We start from the raw sequence: 25,696 nt of genomic DNA, 5'->3' as shown, positions 1-25,696 counted from the left end.
TCCTGAGCAAGTCATTTAACCTGCTTGTCTTAATTTACTGGAAAAGGAAGCCACACACCACTCCAGTATCTTTGTCAAGAAAATTCAATGGATAGTATTGGTATACTATGATCTAGAGGGTCACAAAGTTGGACATGATCAAACAACAGACCAGCAACAATAAAGTCCAAGATTACATTTCAGGTAACTATATCACACTGCTCATATCTATTCACCTTGCAACAAAACTTTAAGGTCCCCTTTCAGAACAATTGCTATCATACCTGATATCTGTGAAGTTGACTTTTATAATCAAATATAACAAATATTTATCCCTACTGAATTTCCTCTTATATAGTTTAGCCTAACCCTTCTAGTCTGTCAAGGTTCCTCTGGGTCTTTATTAGTGGGTTAGCCAACCCATCTAGATCTATGTCATCTGTAAATGTGACAAACATACTATTTATGCCCTTATTCAAGCCATAAATAAATATGTTAGCAGCTGTGGGCCAAATAGAAAGACCTCTTGTTAAAAAGACACCTGAATCATTAAAATTACTTTTAGAATTTGTCCATACAACTAATTCTGTATCTGTATGACTGTATTGCAGTCCAATTCTGAATTCTCCATCTTCTTCACAAGAATAATCTGAGATTTTATAAAGATTTAGCAAAATCTGAAACTGTATTAACAGCATTTCCCTCATCTACTTGTTTGCTAATACTATCAAAAAAAAAAAAATGAAATTAGTCCATTTTAACCTGTTCTTTGATGAAGCTATGTTGGATCAACTGAAGTACTTTCTAAAATATTTGACAACTATCTCTCTAATGTTCTCTCCTATAATTTTTCTCTAAAATAGTCAACAGTTTGCAGATTCTGTTGTTTTCCATTTGAAAAGAGTGATGGAGAATGGTATTAAGACCACATATTCTAACCTCTAGATGTTATTTCAAAATAAAATGTGTAACATGAACAGATTCATTGCCACAATATTTCTCCCTCTTACAGGATGATTCTGGGTTTTTTGGTTTGTTTTTTACTTCATTTAATATATAACACAACAAACCTAGCACAAGAAATTTTATTCAAGTTTAAAAATTATTTCATAATAGGACACCCAAATTTCTTGGATAAGAGGAAGTCTTTGTATTACATTTTTTTTTTATTTTGCAAGAAAATAAATTATACAACTTAAAAAATAAAATTCAAAAATTAAGCAGTACATCAAAATAGTTCAGCCGACTGCCATACGGAAACTGCTACCATTCAAAAATTGTACAGCATTATTATCTCAGTATGTAGTGGCACACATTCAATATTGTAAATACCATACATAGATAGATTACAACCTAGGAACTCAAGTTTTTTCAACACTCCAGACTACATATAATGTATATGACAGGAAAGCTTTCATGTATTGTTTATTTCACAAACATGACTTTGGAAAAATTTACAAGATAGCGTCCCAGTCATTTACATGAAGATAGAAAAAACACAGTTTGAGTTTAAGTTAGTAAATCTTTCTGAAAAACTAGTAAATCTCTTGCCCAAATTGAATTGTTAACATTTGCACTTTACAGGAAAAATAACGTCCTAATGCAAAAGATTTTCTGACTACTCAGATCATATTTCTACTAAATTTTACATTTTTAAGTGAAAACAAGAAAGCTAATATTTGTTCATTTTGGAACATTTTGCTCATGCTCAAAACAAGCAAGAGATACATGGGTCAACAAAAATGAAGGAGACCACCTGTATAATGAAAAATATGGAAGACTTGAGAATTTATATAAAGATCTTCATTAAATCATTGGAAAAGAAAAAAATTGTAATATTTTCTCACTGAAACTCATTAAAGATGTGATTTACAAGCTGTCACATTTTTATTTGGTCAATTTTGTCTCACATCCATTCACTATGGCAGTGTATGTGGCAACATTTGTCTATACTTTCCAGATGCAGCACCTGTGTAATCTAGGTCTTTGGAGATAAATATTCAAAGCTAAAATTAAGCTTTAAAAGTGCACTGTTGCCATATTGCAAGTGAAGAACATCTTTCATTTTATCTGTGAATACTCATTCTCACAAATAACACTTTACTTCAGATATCTCCCCTAACCCAGATAACACTAGCTTTAAGTGCATATAGGTGAAACTGACCTGATGAAGGATGCTAAACGTGATTCTGCATCTTTAGCAAGCTGCTGGTGTCATTTTTCTTTTTTTTTTTTAACATAGCAAATTTGTAGTCAAAACATAGTTAAATAAAACCAAACAATGTTATAGGCACCTTGTTAATTAATGGTTTCCACAAACACTGAAAAGTAGTTAGATAACTTATCTGTTATTAATTTTGTATATGTACCAGAAAATTTAAGATAACTATAATGCTACCATATTTGTTCCTGGCTGGATGCGCAAAATATAATTAGGACATAATTAGCTATGAAACAAAATTTTACAAAATTTAATAGAAAAAGTCTGCTATGGGTTTAGAGCTACCCACTTTGTATTTCGCTTGCCTCACAGGTCAACACATCATGGCTCTCATTCTTAAGTTAAATGACAGAAATATTAGGAACTTTAAAAAAGTGCTCAAGACAATTATGGCAGAAAGACCTTAAACTTTCAAGTGGCATGTCAATTTTACCCAATTATTTCCTATTCTGGCATTCTTGTATTACAAGTAAATGTGCCAATATTAAAAGCTTTGTTACATATAAAGTCACATTATTATTACAAATTTTATTTTCCCAAATTTCATCCATTGTTAGCCTTCATGTAGAAAACAATATGCACTAATTTTAGTTCAATTCTGAACACTTCTGGGCTAACATTTTTGACACTTCCAAGTTACCTTAAAAAGTGAACTGCAACATTTTAACTTTTTAAACAAAAAATTCCAATTTCCTATGAGCTTCAGAACAGGCATAAGAATATAAATAGCAAAACTTTAATCTAAGTCTTAATTTACTTTCTTTCCTTAAAAGCAGCTACCTTCAGTAACATTTTGGGGGTTGGGAATTTAGTCTACAAAATGCTCTTGAACGCATGCTGCTAATTATATAATACTGTACTCCTTTTAATGCAGCAGCATTTTATTTCCCACTCTTTCATCAAAATCATAGTTTCTGAAAAATTCTGATATTTCATATCACACAGTATATAAAATAATTATTTGCAAGAAAAATTGAAACTTGCACCACAAAGAATAAAAATCCAACTTGAGCTTTTCTTTCCCAATGGGGAATATGTTTTCCCTTTTTTCTTTTTAAATTATTACTAATCTTCCCAAGTCCAAAGAACTATATTATTCTGGGCATCAGAGTATCAGCAACCATGAAGTTACTACTTTGCATTGATTGACAGAAAGAAACAAGATAATTGCTGCTATCTGAACACCTTGAAATGTTAATTTTTCATATGTAAGCCTAAATATTTGGCAAGTGCTCATACTAAAGTTGTAAAAATTCTGCTTCATTTATGTCATCCCATGAAGATGCTTCTCATATCTCCCACCTCAAGGTGATTTACAGGTCTTTAAAAAAATGTAGCTTCCTTATCTCCCTTCCTCCCCCCAACAGGTATTTTGAGCTGTAAAAAACAAAATGTTACTAATACAAAAAAATGAAAAAAAAAAATCAATCATGTAAATGTGTCACATTCCAAATAGGAGGTTTTTGTATTGTTTTTAATGCACTTATCAGATATCTGAAACATAAATATTAATTGTATGTAGCAGATATTTGGATCACAAATATTAACTGTACCAAACACATTTAACATATATCATTTTACTACTGCAGGCCCTAAAAAATAACTGTGTAACAACATTTTTTTAAAATAAATGAAGCAACCATTTCATTCACTTCTTCAAAAAGTTGTTAAACTACTTGGCCAATGAGATAAAAATATTCATGCCACTTTTTAAGCAAACAAAGAGAATGATATCTTTCTTAAGGGAATCCAGGATTTAAAGGTTGGAAATATATTATCTGTGTATCATTATGATTCAATTACCACATATTGAAGTGTTATTTGAGTCAACAAGTTGTTATTGTAACAAAGACATATCTTTTAAACTGTGATGTACATTTCTCCCAGTGTAATACAAAACAGCTCACCAAAGGTAGATAGTACATTACTCTGTTGATCAAATAACTGAAAGTGCTGTTTCTAGTTCTATTTGTCTTTAAAGAACAAAAATAACAGCAGTTCTTCAGTGCATGAATATTTAAAGATCATTCCTTGTGCAAGTACTGTTTATTTTTTAAATAAAAAAGGAAATAAAAGAAAAAAAAAGAATACCCTTCCCCAATACTACCCCCACCTCCACTCCTAAAAACCTGTAATCCTCCTGGTGGGTAAAAATGAAATCAACTTTAGAAAGCTCACATGGGCTCTTCATGAACGCAAGTTTCCCCACAAAACAGCATGCTGTTAAAAGTGTGCAACATGAAGGGAATGCCACCATGCTAGTTGATGAATTGGCAAAACAGTCCTTTTGTAAGATAAGGCAGGAATTTTGATATTTACGTTATAAAAGTCCAAATGAGTTACTCTCCAGCACACACTGTTGCAACTGTCTGCCCAAGCACACCTCTATCTGGGTTTTCCATATCTTCCAGTCTTCAAAATTATGCCATGTATATGAAAGTGTTGATATCTGACTCATCTCTTCTGATATATTTGTGCTCTATAAGCCATTCAATTTGCTCTTTTATCATTTTCTTTTGTGGTAAGAACATATTTTTCAAAATTTCTACAAGTTCAGTTTGTAGTTGAGCATTACTAATTTTCTTTCTCATTTTCATTATTTGGATGATAGCCTCCTAAAAACAGAAAGAAAACTCAGTTAAGTATTAGGATCATTTTGGATGTAAGAAAAATGAAAGCAGAACATTCTCAAGGAAAATAAAAATTGTTTCAGACATAGCTTTTTAAAAATTTCACCATCTAGGATGAGATATGTCATCAGGGGGATATAAGACAAATCTGATGCTTATGTGGGAGACCTATTTTTTTTTTTTACCTAAATAGCCTACGAGTGAATATAGTTTGAATAGTTTGATCCCACAAATATTACTGTCAAATTATAAGATCTGTATGGATAGCTAAAATACGTAGTGGAGAATCTAAAACCCATGAAGTCACAGATCCATACAACTACAAGTCACCTTTGTAGGTCCAGAAGAAATATATTTTAAATTAGGAATCTTAGAGACAAGGAATTTATGCTAAACCTTAAAGAACATTTTTGTTAGGTTTAGCATAAATTTCTTCTCTCTCAGATTTCTAATAGAATTCACCAATATAACATTTCTATTATCATGACTTCCTTCCTCAATTTATTAGGTTTTTTCAGCAGAACAGCAGAAAAAGGAAAAACACTAGCTGTGTCAGCACCCTCCCAAGCTCTGCGTCTTTATTCCTCTATCCAGGAAACTTAAGGCCTTAAGAAAAATAACAACAAAAGTTATTTTATAAAAATCAAGACGGAAACAAAGATGTCTACCAAAATAGTTTCTTCAAAATTTAGTTATTTCTGTTCCTATTACATACCTGGGTTCTTAATATTCTTAGCTGAACTATTCCTTCATTCTCCTCTTCTCTCATTCTTTCTGTGGTGAGTTGCAACCGTCCAATCAAGTTAATTTTACCCCTTTTCTGAACTTTTGCATTTTTTCTGTAAAGATCATATAAATTACATTAATATAATAGTAACTATTTTACAGCAGAAGGTCTCATTAAGGCAAACAATATATGAAAAATAATTTTATGTGACTAGTATACTCAATTATGTAAAGAATTCTATAGTAATACAGAATTTGTTAATATAATCATATGATGTTAGATTTGTAAAGAATCTCTGAGATCATCTAGTACATTGTGTAGATTAGAAAAGTGAAGTTCAAAGAAATACCACAACTTATGCAAGAGTTATATACCTATTAAATGGATCTTGAACCTAAATCTTTTTTTTTTTTTTAGTTTTTTTTTGTAAGGCAAATGGGGTTAAGTGGCTTGCCCAAGGCCACACAGCTAGGTAATTTGTAAGTGTCTGAGACCGGATTTGAACCCAAGTACTCCTGACTCCAAGGCCGGTGCTTTATCCACTACGCCACCTAGCTGCCCCGAACCTAAATCTTTTGACATATATTACAAACATTCTTAGACCCAGTTGAGCTAGCCATAGATTTGGAGTTGGAAAGGATCTCAGGTCATCTAGTCTATACCCCCATTTTACAGGTGGAGAAATTGAGGCACAAAATAACTTGCCCAAAATCATAAAAATAATATGGAACAGAGTTGGAATTTAATTCAGATCCTAATACCTATCTATCTTTCCATTGCCCCCAATGCTTCCAGCTGATCTTCCTGGGATATTTTGCTAAAATGACTACTACAGTGAAATAATATTCACCAAATAAATGTAAAGAGAAAAGATAGATAAATGTGTAATGATGATACTTCTCCTCCAAAAAACAAAATCAAGTCTATCAAATTTTCTCTCTTTTGCTCATTGTATCTGAGATCAGACAAGATTAGGTTTTCAAGATAACACAGACACTGAACCATGACAACCGAAAAGAAGAATGATATTGTAGGGAGAGGGCTGGCCTTCTAGTATGGAAGAAGAGCTAAAGTCCTGCCTCATATATGTAAAGAAAATAAGTGAGTAGAAATTGGAGTTATGGGAACTGAATTGGAAAACCAGTATCTTCCACTTACTACTTGGTGATCTTGAACAAGTCACAGAACCAAAAAAAGTAATTAGGTAAGAAAACCTTTCCTGTTCTAAATCTATCATCCTATTAGTTGAGTACAAATCACACAACTTTTCTGGGCCTCTGTTTCCTCATCTGTAAAATGAGGAGGTGGAAAATATGACCTTTGGGGTTCTTTCTTGTTCTAGATCTATAGTCTTACTAGATGTATGAACAAGAGCAAATTAAATAATCTCACGGTACCTAGGCTACTCTGTAAAACTAAAAATTGCAAACTAAGTAGAGGACCTGGCTCTTCCCCAAAGAGGACATGGGCTTGAGCACAAACACAAGCCATTCTCCTAAGGAAGGTACAAATTGCTAGTTATACTTCAAACTACCCTGCTAGGGGAAGAACAAAAAAAAAAAAAGCAGAAAAACAGTTTGGCAAAGTTTGCACGAGCAATGTTTTATTATCGTGTAAATAGTTGTATAAAATTAATAAGCATTTAAGCAGTTTGTGTGGCATGTGAGGCAATAGGCCTAGAAGAATGAGAATACAACAGTCCTTTCCAGAACATTACACTATACTGACCAAGGGCAGAGAAGGGCATTGGCTGGGGCAGAATGTCACATGCTTAACATTTTTTTTCCTATTTATTTTTTATAAGGCAATGGGGTTAAATGACCTGCCCAGGGTCACACAAACTAGGTAATTATTAAATGTCTTAGGCCAAATTTAAACTCAGGTCTTCCTGACTTCCAGGGTTGATAATCTATTCACTGCACCATCTAGCTGCTTAAAATTAAAGACAGAAAAATCTGACTAGGGTTCAAGCAATGACAAACCTCTGGAGGAATCAATAAATGTTTCTTAAATAAGGTGTCAATTCTTCTTGATGGGAGACAAAGGTTCCCAGAAGTGTCAGGCAATAGAGTATTATTCCAGGAATGAGGAAGCCTATACTAGGCCTGAAACTGGGCAGAGGGCGCATCACATATGGGCAATAGTGAAGTGCAGAGTTTGGTTAGAATGTCTATGAAATATATATTTTTTCAAAAAGTTTTTTTTGCAAGGTAATGGGGGACTCCAGGGTCAGTGCTCTATTCACTGTGACATCTATCTACCCCCATGATATTCTTAAAAAAAGATGGGAATCCAAGTGAAAAGGGCTTTAAATGTCAAGGAGAATTTGCGTTTTATATTAAGGGTAGTAAGGAGCCATGGAACCTTTTGGAGAGGAAACTTCCATAATCAAACCTATTGTTATAACAAGTTATAAGATGGACTGGAGAGAAGACAGACAGGATACAAGGTGACTAATTAGAGGCCACTGGGATTGAGTAGAGGGAAGGAGGAAAACTAATTGGTTATGGAACAGTGGTAGATGAGCATGAAGGGTTGAAGATGGCCTCTAAGTTGTCTACCTAGTGAGAGAAAAGAACACTAGGATCCTTAATGGGAATGAAGAGAGAAGAGAACTTTAAAGCAAAAAGAAAATGAGTTTGATTTTTAAATTTGATGATAAGCCTATGGCAATTTAAGAAGAATTTAAGAAGAATCATCAAATACATAGTTGGAGATACAAGTCTAAAGGCTCAGGAGAGGGATGAAGACTGTTAATTACAGTGATTTTTAATTTAACACATTAAACACAAAACCTGAACTATCGAACAAGGAAGTCTTATTTGTAATGTATTATTTAATGAAGTCTATATTGAAATGTAAAATGATTAACATAAAAATTAAGAAATAATAAATTTCAAGTAGCATTCAAATATAATTTAAAATTTGTGCAAATGTAAAAAATGGTAAGTTATGAAACTATCTAATTTATCCTCCAGACTAGAATCCAAGCTTAATACAAATAAAACTTAAATAATACATAAGTTACAATACTGACAAGCCTATATATCAAGTCTATTACCATAGTTTATTTGATTTTGACAGATCCTCAAAAAACAACAATTATTCCTTTCACCACTCCCAACACTTTTTCGAACTATACTTGAAGAGCAACATTATATAATTCCAGAGTAGAACAAGTTCTTAGTCATTTGATACATTCCTAAAGGGGAACATGTTAGGCCCTAGATTACAAAACAGTTAGGTTCTTAATTTTACATTTCCTCTAAGAAAAATAAAACCTTATCCTGGAAACAGAACACTAACCATCATAGGAAGGATTTTATTTTTAGATCAATAATCATAAATCTTACATTAAACTGAACTCCTGGTTTACTGAGAAGAGGGTCCCCTCTGTAAAGTCTTTGGGTGAGATGACTTGTGGTTCATACAATAAAACTTGTCGTTTGAGCTTTGGAAAAGCTACAAGAGACTATGCAGAAGGAAAAAACACATTAGTTTGTAAAAAGTAGCAGAAAAATTCTATCCAATTCTTCCATATAGGCTAATAAAAATCTATTTAAAAAGTATTTGCTGCCTACTTCAATGAACTAGTGATCTCAGTAGGGTCAGAATGTCAGAATGAGTACTTTTTCCAATAATAGAGCTCACAATCTATCTTCTGATCTTGTGTGGCTAACAATGGAAACACATAGAAATAGGAAGTGAGGGAGGATTATAAAGATAGGTCAGGGAAAGGTATTGTCCTTCATTTTTTTCTGGTTTTTGCAAGGCGATGAGGTTAAGTAACTTGCCCATGGTCACACAGCTAAGTAAGTATTAAGGGTCTAAGGTCACATTTGAACTCAGGTCCTACTGGCTCCAGGGCCGATACTCTATCCACTGTGTCACTTAGCTGCCTCTGTCTTTCATTCTTGAAGAGGACCATGATATTAGGAAAGAGATGTCATGACTTGCAAGTGAACTGGATTTAGGTGAGGGAGGGCTGTGCAAAGTCAATAGCCTCACTCTTTTCTATAGCCATTTAAATCCATTTGAAAGATATGGATCAGGATGACTGGAGAAGGCCCTGAATACAGTATGAGGTCTTGGCCTTTTTAAGCTAAGGTCTTTCTCAGATCTAATTTTGTCTGAGGCAACCCCAATTCAATGAATAAGGCTAAGTAAAAATGAGGCAAAGAATTGCCTCTTTTACTAGTAAAAAAAGCAAAACTTAGTAGAGGATGACCCTCAGGGTTTCTGGCCAAAACCAATTGCTTAATAACATTCACTTTGAGTCAAACAGTGCCCAAGTAAGGCTTGGGCTGGAAACCCATTGTTGTCCAATCAATGAGAGCTAGAATGATTTGGGTTTAAGGCATGGTTCATAAAAAAAGAAATCTAGCCCATATCTCAACCCAAGATATCTTGCTAGCTTTCCACTAAGATAGAGGAAACATCAGAAATGTTTTGTTTTGTTTCTCAGATCATTTGTGATTTCTCTATTAGTTATCATAAGCCCAGGCACTATTATCAGCAGCTTGATTTATTCTACCAGTATATAAAACAGTAGGAAATTGTGGTTCTTCCAGGAATGAAAGAAATGTATACAGCCCTAGAACTGAAATGAATTCATTGAATCTAGAGGTGATATGAGTTTTGAAAGACAGAAAACATATAAAAAATCATAAATGGATAAAACAGGACTTGTGACTTGAGTGTAGAGAACCCTTCTATGTCCAACCAGTATTGAAACTTCACCAATGCAAAATGTAAAGGAAGATGATGAGGGGAAAATGTGAAAACTTTTAATTTGCAGGTAGAAAAATCTGGTTGCCAGTAGTCATTCTAAGTAGGAAGAGGATGTTGAAATTTGGAGACTCATAAGATAAGTTAAAATACTTTGATCAAGAATCTAATCTAACAGATTTTATTGCTAGATTTGATCAAACATAATTTAGAGATTCACAGAGAATAAGAGATTAAAAGTTGATTATTTTTAATAAAGTGACTGAAAATTCAGATGGAAATTAAATAGATTCAGAAGTTATTAAGAAAAATCCATACCCATAAAGTCCTTCTAAGTTCAGCATCAGGAAGTTCAGTTGCTAGCTTAAGATTTTCAAAGCTGATCTTTTCTCTTGGTCTTTGGTTCCAAGCAAACAGAACAGCCAGCTGAAATGTTGTAACCTCCAAGTCATACTGCCCAACTTCATTCTTAAATGTTATCTGTAAACATTAAAAATCAGTGAAAATATTTGGTAATGATCACTTTTATGCTAGTAAATTGGTATTACATGATGCATATTACATAAAAAATATACTTACAATCCCATTTGACATGAGATGGTGCCAATGTAATTTCCTGCCACTGTGATTTTTTTTGTAGAATTCTTCCACTTCAGGGATCAGATCTTCCAGTTCAGTGGGAAGGGAAACAAATACTTTTTCAGAACTTCTGGACCAGGCACCAGCATTCAGAATCTTAATATTCACTGAGTCAGCTATAAGCAAAATATTTTAAAATACGAAATACACTTTATGTAAAAGCCAAGTAGAAACCTCAAAAACAATTAGAATATAAATGCATTTTGATGATAAACACAAGGGATTTTATAATCAAGAAAATGCCACACTGAATAAAATCAGTAACTCCATTATTCCAATATTCTGTTTCTGACAGACTTAAAGAGATGTATAATGAAGAATACAAGAATTTTCTTCCATGATAAAGCTTCAAAAGGTGAGAGATATATTAATATCTCAAATTCTGAAATAAATTCCTTGAATTTATTTTGGTTCTATAAACTGACAAAAGTAAGCTATGCAAAGTCAGGGTTCAATAAATGTGTGCTAAATTGAATTGAGTATTTGTTTTTAAGTTACCAAAGATATAGCAGATTAACTTTTCTTTCAACGTATCTACTAAAAAACCTTAAGATTATAAAATAGTACCTGGTAAAGCCAATTTATTATTCTTGTGCATTTCCTTAAAGGCTTGGTTCAAATCTTCTGATACTTTAATGTCCTGGAACATCCTAGCGAGCTTGTTTACATAATCTGCTGGCATACCCACTTCCTATGAATAAAGAGAAGAGAATAATAAAATATCAATTAAAATTACTAATTCAGTTAAAAATAAATATTGGCTCTGTGGATGTGGTAAATTTCTTTTCTTTATATTAATCAAACACAAATAAAAATGCTAATATTTTGCTCATGATTTACGATATTCCTTCAAGTCAAGTGCAACTTCATTTTGCCAATTTTAAAAGAAATTTTATTTATGTAAGGCAATGAGATTAAGTGACTTGCCCAAGATCACATAGCTAGCAATTATTAAGGTCTGAGGCCAGATTTGAACTCAGGTCCTCCTGACTCCAGGGTTTGTGCTCTATCCAGTGAGCTACCAAGCTGCCCCCTCCCCATTTGGTCAATTTTTAATGTACACAAGTGTTGATTTATGAAGATGCAATGTTTATAAGAAAAAGAACATCTCAGAAAGTCACCATTCAAAACTGACAAATTCATGTAGTTTTAAAAACAGCAAAATAGCAACACTTAAGTAAATGTAAATTGATAAATAAATTATTAACTCTAATTTGTTTTCTTACCTAAACTTCTACAGTATGGTAAAGCCCTTCTAGAACTAGTATCCTATGGCTTTATAAATGTACTACTAATTAGGCTTAATGAACTTTCACAGCTGTGAATTACCTTTAGTTTTAGTTGTTAGATGAGCCCCAATTCTTTGCATGTGGGCATGCACCCACACACATATATGTGTGCAATATTCAGTTTAAGGTCAATAAGGGGCAGGCAAGCTTGTGTTTCTTCCCCTCTTATGTTTCTGAAATCTTGGAGGTTCCTCCATTCACCTGTGAATTCTTTAAGGTTGGGCCTTTTTATTTATATTTAGTTTTGGGCTCATTTCCTGGCATACAGTAGGGAATTAATAAATGTTTGCTGATTTGACTTTTTGAGACTTGGAAGCTTCAAGTCATGTCCCTCAATAGCTAAGGTAAAATGAATAAATCTCAACAAATCATTTGAGGGAAAGCTAGGTGGCACAGTGTATCGGCCCTGGAATCAGGAGGACCTGAGTTCCAATCTGACCTCAGACACTTAATAATTACCTAGCTGTGTGACCTTGGGTAAGTCACTTAACTCTATTGCAAAAAAAACCCCCACCAAGAAACAAAAAAGGAGTCATGTGAAACACTGAGGAGGAATGGCATAATCTGTTTGCCTCTGCCAGGACAGGGCAAAGCTCACTGTATCTTCTACATTTCATTTCAATTAATCAGTTTTAAAATTATAAAATAGCTTTATATTGTTGGGTTTTTTGGGGGCTAGGCGACGGGGTTAAGTGACTTGCCCAAGGTCACACAGCTAAGTAAGTAATAAGTGTCTTAGCTCAGCTTTGAACTCAGGTCCTCCTGACTCCAGAGCCAGTGATCTATCCACTGTGTTACCTAGCTGCCCCTTAAATTAGCCTTATGTAAGATAAAATTTTTTCTAGCTTGCTAGAGTGTCTACACATACTAAATTCTATTCCTAGAGAATAAGTTAAACTAGAATTTATGTTATGTGGAACTGAAACAGAGGTAAGGAACATATTAAATAAAATACAGGTCAAAATATATCATAATGATCTCTGAAAGGCAGATTCTATTATTTTTATTTATGTTTTAATTAATTTTTGTCCTTATATTAGTCATGGATGAATGGAAATAAATGCTTAAGTAAAAAAAATAAATAAAAAGTTTTAAGAGTTTATTATGTGCAAAGCATTGTGCAAGCACTAGATAAGACAGTCCTGTTCTAAGGAGCTAATATTCTAACAGGAGGAAAAAAAAAATATACACAATCATTTCAAAGTTTCTACCCAAAGGGAATATGAGGTTCTAAGAAATGAACGAATGTTATGTTATGTTATGACAAGGAAGGTAAATTAAGTAAAAACAACCAATACAATGGTCACATCTAGCAATATATGAAACAATTCTCTTTCAATAATCTCTTGATTGAGAAGAGGTTTATTTTATTTTTTGTTCTCAAGAATTTTCACATTTTACAAATTATTCAGTGTTCAGCTTTCTTTTACTGATCCTCCATTCACATTTTTTTTGGGGGGGGTTTCAAGGCAATGGGGTGTGACTTGCCCAAGGCCACACAACTAGGTAATTACTAAGTGCCTGAGGCTGGATTTGAACTCAGGTACTCCTGACTCTAGGGCCTGTGCTCTATCCACTGCACTAGTTGCTGCCCCCGTTCACATTGTAATAATCATGGAGACTATTCTTTGGCTTGCCATTATTTTATTCTATATCAATTAAAGATCTTTCCATTTTATTCTTTTAATAGTACAGATACTGTTAATTGTAGCATTAGAAGATCAGGAATTTGGAGTTAAAAATCTGAGTTCAAATCTCAACTATGTCTTTTATTTTACTTATCTCACCTTGGACAAGCAACTTGACCTTTCTAGGTCTCTGTTTTCACCTGTAAATTAAGACAAGTGAATGTAATAACTTCTAAGGACACTTTCAACTCTTAAGTATTCAAAGTTCTTTAAACTTCAATTGAAAGGGATCCTGCTGCTGGTCCTCTGTAAGAAGTCAATCAAAAGTATTAAGCTGAATACTATATGCCAATAATTGTGATATGCCAAGGGTTACATGGAAAAAGCAAGAACAATCTTTGTCTTCAAGGAGCTTATATTGTATTGTAGACAACATCTGTATGTCAAAGCATATGAGAAAAATTCAGAGTAGATAGAATGAAACTTTGAATGAGAAGATAACTTTGAAGGGGAAGAAATAAAGCAGAGGCAAGAGAGATTTACAGACCTGGAATTTTATAAAATCTCTTTCCTATTCCTTCTCCAAAAGGGGCAGCTCATAAGGCTCAGAAAATTAATCAAATGTGTCAACTTCAAACAGCATCAATTAAGTATTGTAGATTGGGAAACAAGGAACTGAAAAATCATATAAAAATATTGAAGTTTACTTACTCTTAGCCATTCTACCATATTCTCTTCAATTTCGCTGTCAGCAGATATATCCAATATTAGACGCCGTGTTAAGTGAGCTTTGTGATATCTCATAAAAACATCTTTGTTTTGTACATATTTAAGTACCAAGAGCTGTATTGGAAACAAGATCAAATTCAGTTTCTTACCTGCTTAGGTGCTGGCCCCCATATTTCATCCCAAATAAACAACAGTATTGTAGTGAGAAGGTCTCTTTTAACCATGTAGTTTATTTCATAAGGTAATTAATCCTGACTGGACTACTGGTTTTCTGTTTAAAAAACTGGTCAAGTTGTTTTGAGATTGAGACAAACTACCCTATCACATTTGTTAATTAAAAAAAAAGACTCTTAGAATTCTCAAGACAACTGGTTAATTTTTCAGCTGAAGAAGAATGGTTCACTCTCACTTCTCTCCATTTTCCTTCTTTCCTGCCTCCCACCTGTCTCTATGGTATTCTTTATGCTGCCATTTTTTTTTTTTGCTAGGCAATGGGGTTAAGTGGCTTGCCCGAGGTCACACAGCTAGGTAATTATTAAATGTCTGAGGCCTGATTTGAACTCAGATGTTCCTGACTCCAGGGCCGGTGCTCTATCCACTGTGCCAACTAGCTGCCCCTATGCAGCCATTTTCACTCCTGTACTTTGCTGTTTCTATTATTTTTCCCCCCCTTTCTGTTTAAATCTGGCTACAATGATGAGGTCAATAAAGCTGTTCTCTTTGTACAGTTCTTGTTTGGCTGATCATCAGTCAGAATGGGTACCAATTGTGCTCTCCAGCAGCTTGGGTCCACTTTATTCCTTATAACCCTTAGTTAAGAACAAAAAATTTTTTACAAAAGTAAAATAAGAAGAAAGCAACACAGTGATGTTTATTCTCAATGTTGCTTTTGGATAAAATTATTTGAAGTGAAAAACTGATAAACTTATATTTACACTTAAACACTTACATTAATTATACTGATGACATCAAAGATCAAAATCAAAAAAGGGACATTTAAATAAATGATCACAATATAAAAAATTTCACATACCACTTCTTTAAGTTTGGCTTCAATTTCTTCAGAGGTTAGTTTTTTACTTAGTGGTGTTTTTCTTAGCAACATGTCACAGTAATTGGCAAGGAGTTCAGGGCATTTTGATTCAGGTTGTGTTTTTAATCCAACCCTAAAGGTAAATACAGACGATTCATTAAATTGCATTACCATTTGTGAAGATTCTTCCTGCAATCTGTCTTTTACATACTAAATTTTATTTTGTATTATTCCTATCTAGGATGTACCCATTCCTTTCTTTCTACACCCAAATGCCATTATTCAAATCCAGACTCCTCTCACACGTCATGCTCAAATTATTCCAATAGCATCCTAAGCGCCAGTCTTTTTCACCTCTAATCCATTCAATATATTACTATTATATTTATCTTCTTAAAATAAAATTGTTATCATATAACTTCTTGATAAAAATGTTCATTAGTTCTTAACTTCCTAAAAGATCAAGTCTTCTATTCTTCATCCTTCACTACGACTCTCTCTTACCTTCCACTACTCTCTATGTGAATCATCAACTTTAGTCAAATTTAGTATATTTAGTATACCCAGCATACTGGGGATGCTGTGTTCCCACTTTTGTTCACATGCTGGATTGTGAACATCCCAGTTTTTACTACTTTACATTTTACCTAGTCTTCAAGATCAGATTAAGGCCTATCTCTTTTATAAATTCTTCTTCAATTGCCCCAGTCTGAAGTCATCAATTATTCTATATATAACTTATGAGCAGTTCAATAAGTATTTTTTTAACATTTCAACTGATTATTTAGACATTCTTTTCATTTTTACATTTTGATTTTCAAATTCTTTCCCTATCTCCCCTTCTTCCTGCTCACTAAGACAAGTAACATATCAATGATTCATATGAAATCATGCAAAACATATTTTCATATTAGTCAAATTTTTTAAAAGCAAGAAAACTGTAGCTTCAAATTACATTTCAATTTGTACTTCAGAATTCATCAGTTCTCTCTGGAGATACGAGTAGTTTTTATATCATGAGACTTTTTGGAATTATCTTGGATCACTATAATGATCATAGTAGTCATGTCTTTTACAGCAGATCATCATGACAACATCGATATTACTGTGGCCAATGATCTCCCAGTTCATCTCATTTTATTTTGTATCATTTCATAGAGGTCTTGCCATGTTTTTCTGAAACCATCACCTTCATCGTTTTAAAAAAAATTTTATTTATTAAGGCAATGTGGTTAAGTGACTTGCCCAAGGTCACACAGCTAGGTAATTATTAAGTGTCTGAGACTGGATTTGAACTCAGATCCTCCTGACTCCAGGGCTGGTGCTCTATCCACTGCACCACCTAAGTGACCCTCCCTCATCATTTCTTAGAGCACAATAGTACTCTATAATAATTATAAGTAGAATCAGAGGTAAGGGAAATATATGTGATATTAAAAAAATAATAATACCCCACTCCCTGTTTCTTAATTTCTTTGGGGAGGGGAATAAGAGTTGAAGTATAAAGAAACCCCCCCCCCAAAATTATCTCTGGGTAGCAGAAAAAGTTTAATGAACTATCTGTACTAACATCAGCTTATATGTAAAAACTGGCTCATTTTTAATGGCTCCAATGCAGAGGTCTTCCACCTGCAAATAAATAGACTGGACTTGTTTAACAACCTCAGTGAAAGATCAATTCAGGGTTTGGTTTTATTTTTAAGAAAAATTCTAAATATATCAAGTCATTTTTTCCTAAATTAAAAAAGAATTTTATTATGTTCACTGACAATGAAATGACAATGTTCACTGACATTGAAATGAGAAATCCTTAGAAATGCAAATATGCTTTTAAGTTAGAGCTTGCATAGATTCAGTTTGTTGAATTGCAGATGAGATGACACTTTTGAACAGGTTTGTTTTCACATGTGGACACACATAAGGAATATAGAAAAGATAAAATGTCCAAAACTTTACCAACAATTTCTCTTGTTTATTCTTATAATTTTCTTCTTAGGAGAGAAAATCTAAAGGGAAAAGTTCAACAATAGAATTTTCCCTAAATCTAAAAATTAGGGGAAAAAAAGATGAATATATATTTTAAATAAGCTTCACACAAAAAAATAGCATGAAGATTATTATTATTATTATCATTGGATAAGATCCACACACACACACACACACAAAATAGAATAAGGGTTAGTATGATGCTTTGACCATTTAAAACATGGCAAGTTTCTAAATGTAAATTTGATCATTTTTTCATTTAAAAATGAATGTTTCCTGAATAAAAATTTCCTTACCCTTTCTGCTTTAATGGTAATTCAAGCTTAAAAATTGTAGCATCATTTACAACTGCTTTGTATGCCTAGAAATAATTTAAAATAAGATAGGTCAAAAACTTTTTAACATTTTAAAAAAAAATATATACATATGAAATTAGGAATTTTCTGTCAGCATTCAATAAGGATTTATTAAGTGCTTATTATGAGTAAGGTGCTGTGCTAGGTACCAGGGACATATAAAGATGACTATCACACAGACTTTAATCCAATAATCAAGGAAAGACTACAATGACTACATCATCATCGTTTAAAGACTAGCATTTCTGTAAGCACTTTAAGGTTTAACTCATTTGGTTGTCACAACCCAGGGAGATGAGTGTATAAATTTTTATAGATGAGAAAACTGAAACACAGATAAATTATATGATTTGTCCACTATCCCAGAGCTTCTAAGTCTATCTATGAGGTGGGATTTGAATTGAGGTCTCACTGATTTCAAGTTCCAAACCACTTCACTGTCCATTATAAGAGAGAGTATGAAAAGCACAAAGGAACAGTCTACTTAAAATACCATGAGAAATATGAAGGAGAGTTTTTTTCAGTTGAGGGGGTCAGGAAAGGTTAAAAAGAAGAGATCATGCCTCAATTGGGCCTTGAAGGAAAGCAGAAGCTTCAATAGAGAGTGCCTATAGGATCAAAAAATTTGGAGATACAGAAAACTCATGGAATTAAGACTATTTTGTTCTGGCTGGCAGGTCTTAATGCTCTAAATTTTTATCAAACTGTTAATTTGGGAGACAGATTATGCAAAGCTGCCCCAGTACTGTGAATACTACTGAATTCAATAAAAGGAGGGAAGAGAAACATAATGTGTGTAGGAAGTCAATAACAGGATGCTCATTATAACAGAATGATATCTGATATAGGGGTAGAAAAAATAGTTGCAAATCTCTATACTTAAGGGCCTCTTAAGTTTGATTCTACAGTTGGGTAACTTATCTTGGAAACAATAATGCCATAGTTATGGTTATTATTAAAGAACAAAGATAGAGGGAAAATTGTATGTTTTATGCTTTATTTCTGGTTTCAAAAGGAATTTTTCAAATTGGAAATATTTAAACTAAATTGACTTCTATAGAATTTAGAGATTATTTGTTCAGTCACTTCATTTTTTCAATGAAGTCAAGTTCCAGAGAAATTAACTGATTTGCCAAAGAAATATAAGTAGGGATTAAGACAAGAAGGAAGTCAAACCCAGGTAGTCTGATTCTAAACACTGAACTTTTTCAATTTAACAAATGCATTAAGTATTTTTTATCAGGTACTCTTTCCATTACAACTTACTGTCTTTCTAGGACTCTTTTCCTAGGACTTATTTTCCAAGCAATGCATCAAATTTCCAACTAGACCCAACACCATTTTGCTTCTCAAAATATGGACAAAATAGGCCACATTGGAGCTATGCAGTCATAAACAGCAATGCTTTCAAGGAGAAAGGAGAAGGTGTGGGAAGGAGAAAATCAATCCAACTCTGTTAGAACATGGAATATATGAAGGGAAATATGATCTAAGGTTGGAAGGATAGACTGACAGAAAGACAACCTGGAGGCAGATAAACAAATAAGGTAGTTAAAAGAACAGTAAACTAGCATAAATGAGTTTCTGAATTAGGGTGGTAGTAAGAAGGAAAAGAAGGGGAGAAATGTGCAACAGAGTGAAGAATCTAAAACAATATGACTCGGCTTACTGATTAGCTGAGTGGAGATAGAAAAATAGAAGACGCAAAAAATGGTTCCAAAAATTAAAAACCTAGGAGACTAGGAGGATGATAGTGCAATTATAATAAAGAAAAATTAGGGATACAGATAGATTTAGCAAAAGAAATTAGTTCAGTTCTGAATGTGGGAATCTGAGGTGCAAGTAAGACACCTAGGTAGAGATATCCAACATGCAATTGCAAAGATGAAACAAAAATGATTGAAATAATTAAAAGAAAATATAAAGAAAAAAAGTCAAAGACAGAGCTCTACCAATTCTAAGGAGTGGAAAGATGTTGAGAAGCTAGGAAAGAAAAAGTTGGTCATGTCTAATATGGTCATATCAAATTACTGTCATGGGGAAGGGGAGGGAAGAAGAGGCAGAAAAATGTGGAACTCATGCTCATGTCTAATTTAATATTCTTTAACAGTTTATTAACATTTCTTGATCTCTATAGTTCTGATTAAAAGTGTTCTATCAGCCTCTGAGAACTGTAGATGTTTACCTCTACCACCCCACAGGGTCTGTTATTTGAGATAGATCTGAGGGAAAAGCTCTGTCTGTGAAAATGCAGCCCTTCCCTCATTTGCATCTTAAGGTTGGCTTCCAAGTTTTGTATAACAATCAGATGGAAGGCCATCCTGAGAAGTCAAGAAAAAGTGTTCTGGTTAACTAGACAAGAGATGAATTCTTATTGACACTTCAGTAAAGAGGAGACAGTTGTCTTGGGGCAAATTGGATCTTGTCAGTTTTGACACAAGAATAGATCTTATGGATGGGTTAGTTAATCATCAATGTAAATCAATGACATACAGAAGAATTTTATGATTCTGTATAAACTGTCACCCCAAATTTTCTGTTTTTGTTGGTGTTCTCAAGAATGCCATCACCCATGGGTTTTGGTAAACTTCATTTATTAAACTAACTTTGTTATTTCATTTTTAATTTAAGAAAATTAAGATTAACAGTAAATGGTGCATGTGACATCGGATCTAGGCTTGAATTTGAAAAAAGATGAACTTTTCCTCTAGACAACTCAGTAAAGGGATCCCTAAAATGAAAAAAAACCAGGACAGATTTTAAGCCTGACACAAGTGACATTGTTATTTTTCAAACTCAAATTGCCCTAGTTTATGAACTGTGTTCTTTTCTGAAGTGAAGTTCTCTGGGATTGTTATTGAAGATTTTGGGTAATTTTTTCATTTTGGTGAGATTTTGCCTGGTTTTTGGTTTCTAGTCAAAGTAGGTGCCAGGGCTCATTAGATCTAAGGGAAGGTATCTTGTTTGGTAAGATAGCTCAATGGTTAGATCTCTGGTGGTTTTTGTCTGATAAAAACATAAAAGAATATTTGCCTGGCATCTTTTGTCACAAGTCTAGTGTGTGTTATATGTTACTTGTTTAGTGTCTTTTTGGTGTATTGTTTTTATGTATAGTTATTATTGATTGACTGTTGAAAATATGGGCCAACCCATTCTAAAATCAGAGATGGAGTAGAGTGAACTCCTGCTTTTTATATGACCAAACGTGGAGATCCTTTGATGGGACTAAAGTTAATTGTCTAAAACATTTAAAAGAGAGTGGGAATGTTTCTATCATTGGTTTGGTGAAATGTTAGAAAGGGCAAGCAAGTCTGAGAAGGGCTTGTTTAGAACTCAAAGGAAAATTTCTCTTTCAAAGTCTCTTTCCCCAATCAGACAGAAGAGGCAAGCCTCCTCTCTGTGTCTGATTCTCCTCCAGCCTTGATCTCTGACACCCCGCCCCAGCCAGGAGAGCTGGCAGTCTCTTCCTCTGCTTCAAGGGTTCCAATCTCTCAGCCCCCTCCTGCTTCAGTTCTTTATCTGCCTCCTATTTCCTCTCATTTCTCTCCCTCTTCCTTGCCTGTTCACTCACACTCCTACCTTATTTTCCCCTCATTTTAACTCCTCTTCTTACTTTACCATGTATCCTATTGTCCCTACTCCTCCTCATTTACTTTCCTCGAAAGATCCTGTTCCCAATACAATTTCTCCAGTTCCAGATAAAAGTCTGAAGTCTGAATTAGTGAGGATCTATACAAAGTAGTAAATACACTATGTCCTCGGCTTATTCCATATGAGGAGGGAGAAGGAAAGGCTGGATCTGATGTATAACTTTACACTTATCCTCACTATAAACTTAAGTCACAGGTCAGGGGTGAATTACAGGAATTGAAGAAATATTTTCCTGATCCTTGAAAAGATCCTATTTCCTTTGGTGATCAATCCTAATACCCTGGGATCCCAGATATTTTCCAGTTAACTGTGGGTCTGGTTGGCAAAGGGGAAGCAAAGAATTGGTTTAAAAAGGCAGATATCAAAACTACTTTTGAAGAGCTCCAAAGACAGATTGGGTGGCGTATGAAGATCAGGAAAGGCATTATGTTGAAGCCCGAGCTACAGGGGATACCCTTTATGATGCAATTCCCCTGGCATTTCCCCAACTAGAGGACTTTTCAAAAATTAAAACCATTGTTCAGAAGGAAGGTGAAACAATGTTTCGGTTTTTTGATCCCCCTAGCCTAAAAAGCACAATAAGGAATAAGTGAGCAGAGCTGGCAGAACAAGCATCCTCAATACATGATCGAATTGGCTCAGAAATTAAGTCTGAATTTGAGTGAGCAAAAAGAATCAGACCTAAGGGAAAAGAGAATTGCAAGCAAAGCAGGATGGTCCTGACTATGTCGCTCAAGCAGCTGACAGACCCCACTCAAGACCCTCCTGTAGCTAGGAGGCAGTCTGAGGAGCCAGCAACCAGGGTTTGTCATAATTGTAAAAAACCAGGACATCAGAAAAAATAGTGTAGGTCTCTTCTTGGAGATTTAAAAACATAGTAAAAACCAGAAATTAAGAAGTCCTTCCCCACAGTCTTTCTGCTTGTCTTAGACAGAACCATTTTCAGCTATTGTCCTGTCTCCCTTTTCTGTGGTGTCCAATCCTCCCCCTGGTAAAGTATTCACTATGGCTGACTTTTGCAATGATTATTTTTCTATACCTCTTCTTTCAGCAGTAAATACATTTTTTACTTTCAAATGGGAAGGTCAGCAATCTGCATAGAACACAATTATTTTTAAAATTTGCTTTGGCATGTATTGAGGCTCAACTCAATTGTTTGGAAAGGGAATGATCTCTGGATTTTTTACCTCTGGTTTGTTGGGCGAGTTGTCACCTTTGGTGGTGTTTTCTTTTTGTTTCTGTTTTCTGACTGGGAGACTTATTCTTAGATAAACATAAAGGAGTTGTCTGGCACTCCCTTGTCTTTTTCTGTGTTGTGTTTAGGGGACCCTCTGATGTGAGATATGTGTCTGTTTTCAATTGTGTGTTCTCTGTATTCTGATTGGCCAATCGTCCTCTTCATTCTCCCTTTTCAAAAGTGGATATTTTTCTTTTCCAAAAACTCATGATTTGGTACCACAGGACAAATTTTGCTGAAAAATCATGTTTTTGGGAGAGAAAGGGGTTCTATAATTTTCTATGGTTTCTTTCTTGGTCTGATTAACTAGAAGGATTTTATTTAGTGATTTGGTAAATTATATGTATAAGGGACCTAAAGAAATCAAAATTATTCCTAAAAATCATTTATGACTGGTCTTAATTCATATTTTAAAAAAGCTAATAATAATTTAGATCAAAGCTCTCTCTGGGTTGCTTCCCCAGCAACTCTTCTCCTCTGGCCTGGAGATCTAAGAGGTCCCTGGACCATAGGGTTGGCCAGAGCCCCTAAAATCTCACACATACAGGATGCCAGTGTATAATCTTTGATCTACGAAAAATTGTGTCTTTAAACAGTGCTGATTTGGTGAGTTTTCATAAAATATTTAAGTGTTGATGTCAAGCTAAAAGAATGGAAGCTGAAAATCTTATTCTAATACTGTTTCTCAGTTAGAAACCATTTTCAGCTAAAGAAATTTAAAAAAAAATAGTAATAAAAGAGAAAATATCTGTAACTTATATGTATATGTCAAAGACCTAGAAGTCCAGATTTTGGGTTGATTTAATCCTAAATTTAGTTCTGAAGGAAAAAGGTAACAGGACTATATAAAATAAGAAATGTATTAAGGCTATATGATCACCTTTTTAATGAGATAACCATACATGGGTTGATTTTCTGTACATTATTAAGCTTATACATTATTTAACTTGATAAGTTTTCTTAAATTGGAAAATACAAAATTTGAATCATGATATTGTGATGTTCATAAATGTTCTAATATTAAGAAATACTGTTTAATAATTGGGAGCTTAAAATCGTCCTATTAACAAACAGAATGAAGAAAAACTAAATTTCTTACATTATTGTTGCTTTTTCTAATCACAGTTTTTGACATATATGACTCATGAATTTCATAAGATTGTTAAGTGGAGGTGGAGCCAAGATGGTGGCAGCAGCATTTCACAGGAATTCATTTCCCCCAAACTCCAAAAAAACAAACAAATGATGGCTCTAACCAAAATTTAGAGGGACAGAACCCACAGAAAGACAGAGTGATACATTTTCCTAGTCCAAGATAACTTAGAAGTTCCGCTAGAAAGGTGTGTTTCACCAGGACTGGGGATTGGAAAAAAAGCCGGGGCTGCAGTGCAGCCCAGTGCAGCCCAGTGCAGCCCAGCCCAGCGCAGCCCAGCCCAGCCCAGCCTAGCCCAGCCTAGCCTAGCCTAGCCTAGCCTAGCGATCACCAGCAAGAGCTTGAAGGGGCAGGGAGAGAATTCTGCTATGCCAAAATGAATGGGGAGTGAGGGAGCATCAGCTGCAGAACATGCAGCGAGAATCTGGAGAAAGCAGCTTGTACCCCCAGAGGGAAGTCTGCAGAGATTTCTCTGCTCTCCCTGGGGTAGGACTCTGCTGTTTGCCTACACTCAGTTCCAGCTTGCAGTTTGGGCTTCCATACTAAGATAGCAGGATCCTCCTTATAGCTCCAGGGCAAAGGGAAGTAGGGAGGGGGCATCTACATATCAAAGCACAGTCAAGAGAGCATAAGACCTTGGAGGGATAAAGGTCCCAGTGGGATGCCCCCCCCCAATCAAAAACCACAAACCTTGGAAGTGCAGTAAATTAGTCTTGGGCTGAGGAAATGAGTAAACAACAGAAAAAGAAGACTCTGACCATAGAGAATTACTTTAGTCCCATGGAAGATGAAAACACAAACTCAGATGATCACAAAATCAAAGGTTCCTTATCCTAAACCTCCAAGAGAAATAAAAAATGGGCTCAGACTATGGATGAGCTCAAAAAAGACTTTGAAAAGTAATTAAGGGAGATGGAGGAAAAATTGGGAGGACAAATGAGAGTGATGCAGAAAAATTATGAAAACCGAATCAAAAGCTTGGTGAAAGATATATACAAAAAAAATACTGAAGAAAATATTATGTTAAAAACCAGTTCAGGTCTAATGGAAAAAAGCAAAACAAAGGGAAAATAAGGAGAAGAATGCCTTAAAAAGCAGAGTTGGCCAGCTGAAAAAAGGAGATTAAAAAGCTCTCTGAAGAAAATAATTCCTTCAAATGCAGAATGGAACTAAAGAAAGTTGATGACTTTGCAAGAAATCAGGAAGAAACAAAACTCTTCCAAAAAAAGTCAAAAAAATTAGAAGAAAATGTGAAATATCTCATTGGAAAAAAATAACCAACTTTGAAAAAAGATCCAGAAGAAATAATTTAAAAATTATTGGGCTATCTGAAAGTCATGACCAGGAGAAGAGCCTAGACTTCATTTTTCAAGAAATAATACAGCAAAGTGCCCTGAGATCCTAGAAGCAGAGGATAAAAATAGAAATTGAGAGAATTCACTGGTCACCTCATGAAAGAGATCCCAAAAGAAAAACTTCCAGGAATATTATAGCCAAATTCCAAAACTCCCAAATCAAAGAGAAAATTCTAAAAGCTACCAGAAACAAACAATTCAACTACCGAGGCTCCATAGTCAGGATTACACAGGATCTGGCATCATCTACATTAAGGGTTCATAGGGATTGGAATATGATATTCTGGAAGGCAAAAGATCTTGGTTTACAACCAAGAATCAACTACCCAGCAAAACTGAACATCCTCTTTCAGGG

General features: G+C 34.3%; 1 protein-coding gene across 2 annotated transcripts in view; it reads right to left on the bottom strand.

The window, feature by feature from the left end:
• Positions 1-1,050: 1,050 nt before the first annotated feature.
• The window catches only part of CUL5 (cullin 5), a 91,537-nt gene continuing 66,891 nt past the window's right edge, over positions 1,051-25,696 (bottom strand). For both annotated transcript variants that reach the window (XM_074216613.1, XM_074216614.1), the window contains 9 exons: positions 17,886-17,950; positions 15,604-15,736; positions 14,553-14,684; positions 11,492-11,615; positions 10,865-11,040; positions 10,604-10,765; positions 8,911-9,029; positions 5,546-5,669; positions 1,051-4,815 (listed from right to left, as the gene is read on the bottom strand). In XM_074216613.1, coding sequence (XP_074072714.1) covers positions 4,621-4,815; positions 5,546-5,669; positions 8,911-9,029; positions 10,604-10,765; positions 10,865-11,040; positions 11,492-11,615; positions 14,553-14,684; positions 15,604-15,736; positions 17,886-17,950 — 1,230 coding nt within the window. In that variant the 3' untranslated portion in view covers positions 1,051-4,620. The remainder of the gene's footprint in view (positions 4,816-5,545; positions 5,670-8,910; positions 9,030-10,603; positions 10,766-10,864; positions 11,041-11,491; positions 11,616-14,552; positions 14,685-15,603; positions 15,737-17,885; positions 17,951-25,696) is intronic.

This window comes from Macrotis lagotis, chromosome 1, assembly GCF_037893015.1.
Source record: "Macrotis lagotis isolate mMagLag1 chromosome 1, bilby.v1.9.chrom.fasta, whole genome shotgun sequence".
In the NCBI taxonomy this organism is placed as follows: Eukaryota; Metazoa; Chordata; class Mammalia; order Peramelemorphia; family Peramelidae; genus Macrotis; species Macrotis lagotis.
The sequence above is the reverse complement of the archived record's forward strand: the minus strand, read 5'-3'. Positions and strand labels throughout refer to the sequence as shown.